The sequence below is a fragment of the Epinephelus moara genome, chromosome 2, assembly GCF_006386435.1.
Source record: "Epinephelus moara isolate mb chromosome 2, YSFRI_EMoa_1.0, whole genome shotgun sequence".
NCBI classification, from domain to species: domain Eukaryota; kingdom Metazoa; phylum Chordata; class Actinopteri; order Perciformes; family Serranidae; genus Epinephelus; species Epinephelus moara.
The window spans coordinates 42,094,778-42,104,191 of NC_065507.1; the positions used below are offsets into that span (position 1 = coordinate 42,094,778).

The following is a 9,414-nucleotide window of genomic DNA, read 5'->3' on the forward strand; positions in this document are numbered from 1 at the left end:
TTAGTTTAATTTTTATATAAAATATACAGTTTTATTGTTTTTAGGTTTTAACATTGTTTCATCCTCACAAAAACAGTAAAGAAAATAAACAAGTGTGAGCTTGGGGATGGTAGGTTTATTTTTCAGTTTTGATAGTTTACTAACTATCAAAACTGAAAAATACAGTTAGTTTTGTTTCCCCCTTCCTTTAGTCTTTGTGCTGAACTAAGATAGCTCCATTCTGACTCCAGCTCTGTACTTAACACAGAAACATATATACATATATATATATATATATATATATATATATATAATGTATATACACACATATATGTATTTTTCATGCCAGTCTCTAAAATAAAGCTAGTATGCATAGTTCCCTAAATAGTGAGCTATTTCTTTCAATATCCCCATGGCCTTTATTAGCCATGGAGATACTGTATATACTATACTATACTGTATATGTAGTAGCCAAAGCGACTGATAGAACACCTGTTATACACGCTGAGCTCTTGCTGTCTCTGTTACTAACCACACAGAGTTAAGTAAGACCTGACAAACAGTAGGCTGAGCTGAGGCTCAGTGACGTAGTGGTTCAATGTTCAGCCTGCTTCACTGTAGTACCAAGCTGTAGAATATGTATTAGAGAATCCTGAGACCACATCATGAAATAAAATATGCACGTCAGTTGTTTTTCTGTCTTGGAGTGTACTGGATGGACAGCTGGACTAAAGGTAATGAGAGAAACGAACGCATTCTGCAGTTCAAGACTCAGTTGTACTGTGAATGAAGCACCTGGGCTTTGTTGTCTTAGTAAGATATAAACAGAGTCTTCTTAGTATGTGACATGCTGTGACTGAGTGTTGCCATAGCACAGCTTAAACAGGTGATCCGTATATTGTAAAAGACTCTGATATCCGAGTCTTATCAAAGATGATCCAGCATTGCATTTTGGGGAACATATTTGTGTTCGTGTTGTGGGAGTTTTAACAAGTTCCTCAACTTTATGGAAGTGCAATGCTAAATCACTGAGTACTCCTTTCAAATGTACACTTTATACACTTTGAGAAGCTACTGATTAGTTTATACAACAATACATAAATTGTTATGTCACAGTGTGTAACCTAACGGAGTGTCTGCTTTAAAGAAAGGATACAAACAATGCTGACTATTCATATACTCTTGTCGATCCACACAGACTAAAGCAGACTCATGGAGAAGGATTCCAATAAGCCTTTCTACAGAGACACTGTGAGACTTGGAAAACAGTTCCATCTGTTGTTGAATAAGACAAAGGATCATTATCATGCCGACAGTTAGGATCACAAGTCTACCCTAAAACAACTGAAAGTCTGTTTGCCATTTCCCAGAGATATTCTGAAATAGGATTGTCTTAGGTATTTATCCATTGTCAGTGTATTACCTACAGCAGATGGCAGTCCGTACAATGCAAGTTTGGATAAGTAGCAGGAGCACCTGCTAACCCCAGCCCAAAAACCTCACTTCAAAAAATCCAAATCATCCCTTTAAGACCGGAACCCTGCTACAGTCAATTGTTATGCATACAGGGTTGTTGGAGATTTCTAATACTGATCTAGTTTATGTAGAAAATGAGCTAAATTGATTTAAAATTGAATATCTAGCTTACATTAAACACTTGCACTGCATGCATTGCATGTTCTTGAGAACAGAATATTAACTACACCATACTCAAATTCACAGGACAACTTGTCAACTGTGCAGTTTCGTGAGTCATGAGAATTTAGATCCTAAAAACAAAATCACAAGTCAAGGTTTAGAAACCATGGAACAACAGGTAAGCATGTTTCCAGCTTTAATCTTAATGTGTGTTTTTACTAACAGAGCTCAGATTCAGTCAGTGGTTGTTAACCTCAGTTTAGACACAAAATAGACATCTGAAGGACTTGTGTAACATTTTGGAAAATTGGTCTATTTGCTTTCTTTCTGAGATTGAGATGGCAAGATTGATGTCAATCTCATGTTTGTGTGTTCACTATAGTGCTGGAGTTAGGACAAGGTTAGCCTAGATTAGAATTAAGACTGGAAGCAAGGTGAAATAGCTAGCCTGGCTCTGCCTAAAGTAAAAACATAACATCTATTAATACCTCTAAAGCTCACTAAAGAACATATTTTGACTGTTTGTGTATGCATTGAAAAAAAAGATGCAACACGTTAGTGAGCATTAGAGGTGTTTGTAACCAGGTTAGCTGTTCCCCCGTTTCCAGGCTTGATGTTGAGCTAAGCTAACCATGTCTTGACTCAAGCTGTGTACTTCACACACAAACACACAGGGGCAGCTCAGAGGTAGAGCGGGATCAGCGGTTCGATCCCCGGCTCCTCCAGTCTGCAAAGTATTCTTGAGCAAGATACTGTACCCCAAATTGCTCCCCAATGCTTGTGTGAGTGTGTTAAAACTGAGTAGCAGGTGGTACCTTGTATGGTAGCCTCGGCTACCAGTGCATGAATGTGTGTGAATGGGTGAATGTGACTCATAGAAAAAGCGCTTTGAGTGGTCGGATGACTAGAAAGGCGCTATACAAATGCAGGTCCACTTACCATTTACAAACATAAGACTGGCATGTCTCCTTGTCTCACACTTACAAAGAAAGCAAATAAACTCATTTACCAAAATGAACTATTCATTCAAATATAACCTCCCTGCTTTTGAAACATGACAGTTCACAGCTAAGTTTTAGTGGTCTTCTTAGAATTTGGGGCGTAATATCAAAACCAGGGGGTTTACCTTTAGTGGTTTAGATCATTATCAAAAGCTGCTCCTGACTGTTTCAATACAATACAGACTATATTCTATTCACGAAAGCCAATCAGAGTATGGCCTGATTAGTGTTGGATCAGTCGACTGAGCCAAAAGACAAAGAAGGTGGCCACAGTCCCAAAGGCTTCATTTTCTACCAACAAATGTTCCCATGCTGTTATGTTAATACTTACTATTATTATACTATTATTATTTTCTATGACTTAACTTTTTCTATGACACTGCAGGTTGAGAGTAGGTTAATTACACCGATCGTAAAAAGATCATATGACCAAACTGTAGCATTAAATTAAAAACACTTTACAAGCAACATTTGCAGAACATATGGAGTACAGCTGAACTTTGCCTAAACAAGTAATGATCCCATGAGGTAAAAACTTCCAGTTCTTCTACAGAAGGACACAAAAATTCTACTGAAATGCATAAAATAATTTGATGATATTCCCATGATTTTGGAGAATTCACTAAATATTTGATTTTGCCTCATTGTTTTTTGTGGAGCAGCTGCAGAAAGTCTGGAATGAGTAGACCTTGCCTGTGATGTGTTATGAAGTATTTTAAAATATTTTAGTAAGTATTTATTGAAATGCATTTTCCTATTTTTGTTATAAAGTCCCAAATTCTGAGCAAGGACACTGATTAAAATGTAAGTGGAGTGACAAGCTTTTTCTAAAACCTCAGTAACACTGACTGTGCATGTCAGGACTGTTATATGCCTCCCACAGAGGGTCATGAGCAGAAAGTGGACTGCAGCTGCTTGAAGGCGGCTTGTCTCTGTTTTTTCTCCACTTCCTGTCTCTTGCGTTCTTCTTTTTCCTCTCGAATCTCGGCCTCAAACTTGCTGCCCAGAGATAGAGCCTGCATCTGGTAACATACAAAATGACAGTGATCATTCCCATCAACACAGATCATCCCAAGTAAACCTGCATGGCTGGTTTCATCTGTCTTACAGTCAACAACCAGCTTCATTTGGCCTGTTTAACTGACACAAAATTCTGAGTGAATACTTCAGCCCCTAATGATCAACTGTATATCAGTTACTCACCCCGTGTTCCCTTGAATTCTGGTAGATATATTTGTTTTTTGTGCATGTGACACCGCTGAACAGAGATTCCAAGAACAAAGATAAATTCTGTTTTAATTAAATTAAAGGGGGTCTGCTTTAAACAGCAGTACAACTATATTAAAACATCAGTTTACAAACTTGACAAAAACTTAACAGGACAGCCAACACAAAATGACCATACTGTGTCCCAAATATATTTCTTGAATTTAATCTTTAATATTAAAACGTTATAAACATGTGGGTGACAATGCACCTAATGAACAAATTGTTGACATTTATTTAAATACAACTGGATAAATGAGACTTGGATCATACTGCATGGGTTGTGTGAGAGTCTGTAAATGGATGTTTTGATATAATGTTGCTGCTGTTAAATGTGGTCCTCCTTTACTTAATCAAAAATGTTCCATGCTTCATTTTCATATTCTTCATTTACTGTGGAGGCATTCATGAAAAATAAAGTTTTCTTCATGAATTTACGGTAACACTGGGTGGTCATTTAGCTGGTGAAGTATTCTTTTATCTTTATATGGCAGCATATGATACTGCACATGTTCCAAAATACTTGTGTAAAAACATGTATTTTGTCAGAAAGCAGCTCTGTTGAACTGGAGGTAAGGCACTGTTATCCAGTACATTCTATCCACCACATCTATGCTTCAGCTCAGCTTTATTTTGGAGGTTTATGGAGAGTTCCTTGGACTTAATACGTGGCTTTTGGCTTTTGACTAGTAAATACTAAATAGACAGGTGTGTCCTGGGTTGTCTAAGATGCATCTATATGGATCTTAGGCCTCTAGTTTCGCAGACCGGGCGAGGCGGAGGCGCAGCGCACCTGCGCTTTGCCAACTGGGTGTGGCCAGGCGGATTTTGCAAGTGTGGCACACCGTGCGCACTGGCGCAGCTACTCCTCTTTCCCACCTCCGTCCCTCCTACCTGAGCAAGTCAGAAAGAGGGAGGAGAGAAGGCGCGGAGTGGGTTTTATACAGCCGATTCACATCACACCAATCAAATGAGCCCCTCTCCTCACCCTTAAATGCGCCGCGCGAAGGTGTAATGAGAGTTTACTCAATTCGCCATGGCAGAAGAGAGCAGCAGCGTCACACGGCCAAACTTCTCCCAGGAGGAAACTGATGTTTTGGTCCGGGAGGTCCAAGCTCGCAGTGTCCGAATATACCGAACTGCGAGCAGACCTCCATGGGCTGATGATGCAAAGGTAGCCTGGGGGGAGGTCACCACAATTGTAAATCAGTGTTGCCCGGATACACTGAGAACCGTTGCCCAGTGAGAAAAAAAAAAAAAATGTGCTCATTTGCATGTCGGACTAGACTAGCCGTCACTGCATGTATAGCCGAACTGACAGCTCTCTGCCTAATCCTTTTTCTTTTCAGCACACCGCGGCCACGGTGTGCTGAAAAGACCCGGTGGCGAAGAAGGTCAGAGCCACTGTCACCTTTACAGCAACAGGGAGAGCACAGGTGCCACCGGGGTGCGCATCAGAGGCCACGATGCGCGTCACCACTTGGACCACCTCGCGGGGTAGATGTAATTTGTTCCTGTGTAATGAAAAAGAGTACGACATGAAATGACAATTAAATTGGGCACGGCGGTATTCCAGTCATTATTCGTGTGGCCCTCCTGCATTCCAGCTCTGTCATGCCCAAATAGGATGTCCTTTGACGGTACACCCTCTCTGCGTAAGTCCTCCTCCTCCTCCTCCTCGCAATAATGTACTCCGTCTTTGTAGATCACGTTAAGCAAGAACATTTTAACATTTGTATAGGCAATCACATGAAGCACGTAAACCCTTAAGACACCGAACATAACTTACAATTTGTTGACAGCGTTTCTCTCGTGCTCGCGCTCTCTCTTTCTCTCTGGCAGTCTCACTCTGTTTCATTTCTTTTGACTTTTCTAAGATGACAGATGCTGAATATATATTCCCTATCTGATGCTGTGGCTGTTTGTGGTTGGCTGAGAGGGATGTAAACCCATTAGTTTGCAGCTGTGTTAATCAAATCAGGTTGGGTTTCCATTAGGCGTGCCAAATGTGCCAAACGGTGCCAGTGCCCTTTGATCTGACATCAGATGTGACGGTACAGTCGATACAGAGATACATTTATGTACTGATTGCAGATAGTTGCATTGAATAGTGTTTTTTGTAGGTATTTATTTCATTGTTAATGTGCCTGACATTCTGGAAACCTGCCTGTGAGGTTTTGGTGACGTGTGCGCACTGTCCGCTGGTCAGCCAAACTTCCACTTACACCGGCTGCGTTGACAGTAGACCTGGTTTCTGGCGAGCTTTTAGCACATCTTCAGCGAAGCCTTTTGGCACGAAACTGTCACTGCGCCAAGCTGGATCTGTTGACACCTCCCCCTGCTGCGCCGCCACACACATCTCAGCGCACCTCGGTCTGCCAAACTGAGCGCACCTTGAGTTGCGCTGCTCGAAACTAGCTCTGCACGGGGTTCGCCACCCTGCATCGCGCCGGGAAACTAGAGGCCTTAGTCTTAAACTGGGCATGTCCTGGTATAATGGGTCAATACCCATTATACCAGGACATGCCCAGTTTAAGACTAGGGACCTTTTTCCCTTACCAGGTGGTCAGAGTTTAATTCATGTTTGTGTAATACTTGTTTGTGTACATACTAATGCAGAAATGTGTGTACGCCAAAAAAATATTCAGATTTATAAATCTGCCAGTACACAGTTTCCTTTTATAAATCCCAAATCAACTTGGAATTGTACGCATGTGGATCAGCCTCATATCCCGCCCTCTACATGCCCACATTCAACCATAAATTGTCAATGGAAAGCACCTCATTAATGCTGATGCATAGAAATGAGCCTGCTGATCAATGGGTCTTTCTGGTTTATCATAGCAACAACAACCCCAAGGAAGACAAAGAGGATGAATTTTTGTGACACAGAAATCAAGGTGCTTGTTGGTGAGGTGGAGGTTAGAAGCACATATTGTTTGGTGGACGCAAAAGGAAAAGCAGCAAGTGGCAACAAGTTGCTGCTGCAGTTAATACAGTGAGTTCATCAAACAGGAGAGTAACTAAAATGAAAGAAAAATAAGTCAGACCTGAAGATGGAAGCAATAAAAAAAAAAAGAATTGCACCTCAGCATCTTTGCTAATTTACACAATCAATATGTGCAGGTGGACATTAATTTTATCAGTTAGCCTGGTTAACGTGGTTGAGGTGAAAATGACTCAGTGTATTCATGCTTAATTTCTGGAAAAAGAAAAGCTAGACTTTCCTGAATCCTACAACCTGCCACAGATTGACATCATCCAGCTGTGCATGGTGTGCTCCACAGCTAACCACGAGTGTCAGCAGCATACAGTCCGGACCACATCCTCTCCTCTGCGCTCCACTGGTGGGGATGTGATGGTGAGACAACGCTGATGGAATACTGAGCAGGATTTGATTTGGGATTTGAGTTGAATTCTAACTTTTACAATCAAAAGGTGCTCATGGAAAAGTTCTGGCTCACTGGCACAAACACAAATAACACTGCTGCATTTCAGTGTTTATAAAGTGGATTGATAAGAAACGTGATTTGCTGTGAATTTAAATGTGTGAGAGATCATTAGATGTATAACAATTCCTCTCACATTTAATTTCTACAATCTGGCTTCAATTCACCACCTCACCATCTGTGTCATCGCCAATTTACCCTTGCTCCAAAATGTGCATATGCATGGGACTGAGTTTCTCTGAATTTGAGCACTTTTCCTTGGTCAGCCTTTTTCTTTTTTTTTTTTTTTTTATAAATCCTAATTTATGCTTAGAAAGTGCCGTACAAACATTTCAAGCCTTTTTTGTGCATATGCAGTGATTTTAAAATGAGACCCCTGATGAGGAAAAAGTTATCAAAAATTATTGAAATTATAATTTATAACCAACACTATAATGTCAATAAAAAAAAATCATTTTATTGATGTGACTCAGAGCACATACAAGACAATATAGTATAAACATAGACTACCTTGGCTTCAAAGAAGTCTTTGGCCCCCATCACTCCCTCAGTGGAGACGTTGATCTCAGACAGTCTAGCCAGAGCCATTAGACCACTCTCCTCGTGCAGCTCTCCAGCAGCTGCTCTCCGAAAGATCAACAGGAACTGCAGCAAGTTCAACAACATTCAGCAAACAAATCTCACAAGTCTCATTATGTTCATGTGACAAACTCTATTTCTAGCTACCCAAAGGACGGAGCACAATTTCCCAACTCTATTCAAGTCTATAACACCTGCAGGCCAACCCCAGGTTAGTTTGTGAACTACTGAAATATAATAAGATATGTATCCAGATCAGTTCAAAATGCAGTAGCTCTCCTAAGGACCTTACCAATTCAGTTTTTACTGTGCCTTCAGAAAGCAGACTCACACCAACTAACTTCTTCAGAGAAGGGGACTTTTTCCTCCCCGTCCTGTTGTAAAAAACATGGTCAGGAGCATTACTGTTTGTATTGAAATATGAATTTAGCATATTTGCCAATACAATTTGCAGTATGATTGGCACGTCTATAGTTTTAAGCTGAACAGATTAGAACATTTATTAGAGGTATTATCGCCAGCTAATTTTTGTAGATACTGTGTGCCAGGACTACACAATTAATATGATTGATAATGAGATCACAGTAATGTATCACTATTGCTCACTGACTTTAGGGCCAAATATTTCTATTGCACTCTCACACGATGATCAAAGTTTATTTATTAGGATAAACCCCTTGAGATGTACCATCTCGTTTTCAAGGGGGTCCCAACATAAATCACAATCAGTACACAACAAGACAAAACAACGACAGAAGACAACCCACATACATAACAACAACAACAAAACTTAACAACCAACTGATGGCCACAGTGGCCAGCATAATACTAATTACTATCATATATAGACCAATAATGTGAGCATTAGATGAAAGCAGTAAGTATTAACAGTGTAGTGACAGCTTATAGGTAACAATTGCACTTAGTTTCAAGGTGAGAGGACAAGGCATGCTTAAACATACCTAATGATGAGATTGATCTGATATTAATAGGTAAATTATTCCAATCAGAGGGGGCTTTGAACAGGAAAGCTCTTTTGCCAATTGTTTTCTTTGCATGAGGAACTGAGAAATAGAGTAGAGTGTCTAACATGATGATGTGAAGTAAAGGGTACAAGATATTGTTGTAAAAAGGAGGATAATTAAAAGAAATACATTTCAAGATAAGTTGAAGCCAGTGACTATGTCTCCTTACATTTAGAGATGACCATTTCAGTGATTCATACATTGTGCAGTGATGAGTAAGGAAAGGACATCCGGGGACAAATCTGCAGAGTAGGGGTGTAACGGTACACAAAAATCTCGGTTCGGTACGTACCTCGGTACACAAGTCATGGTTCTGTTTTTTTCGGTACAGTAATGAAAAAAATAGACAACTATTAAATATCTTTTACTTATTGGTAACCTTATTAAAACATACCACCACAGCAGTTAACTCTTTTTACACAATTTTTGAATGAAACAAATATATATAAAATCCTGCTTTTTCACATTGTTTGAATG

General features: G+C 40.0%; 1 protein-coding gene across 1 annotated transcript in view; it reads right to left on the reverse strand.

Annotated features, from left to right (window-relative positions):
• Nucleotides 1–460: 460 nt before the first annotated feature.
• Nucleotides 461–9,414, reverse strand: part of efhd1 (EF-hand domain family, member D1) — a 77,727-nt gene continuing 68,773 nt past the window's right edge. The window contains exons 3-4 of the mRNA XM_050056450.1: nucleotides 7,844–7,978; nucleotides 461–3,640 (exon numbers count right to left, since the gene is read on the reverse strand). Coding sequence (XP_049912407.1) covers nucleotides 3,506–3,640; nucleotides 7,844–7,978 — 270 coding nt within the window. The 3' untranslated portion in view covers nucleotides 461–3,505. The remainder of the gene's footprint in view (nucleotides 3,641–7,843; nucleotides 7,979–9,414) is intronic.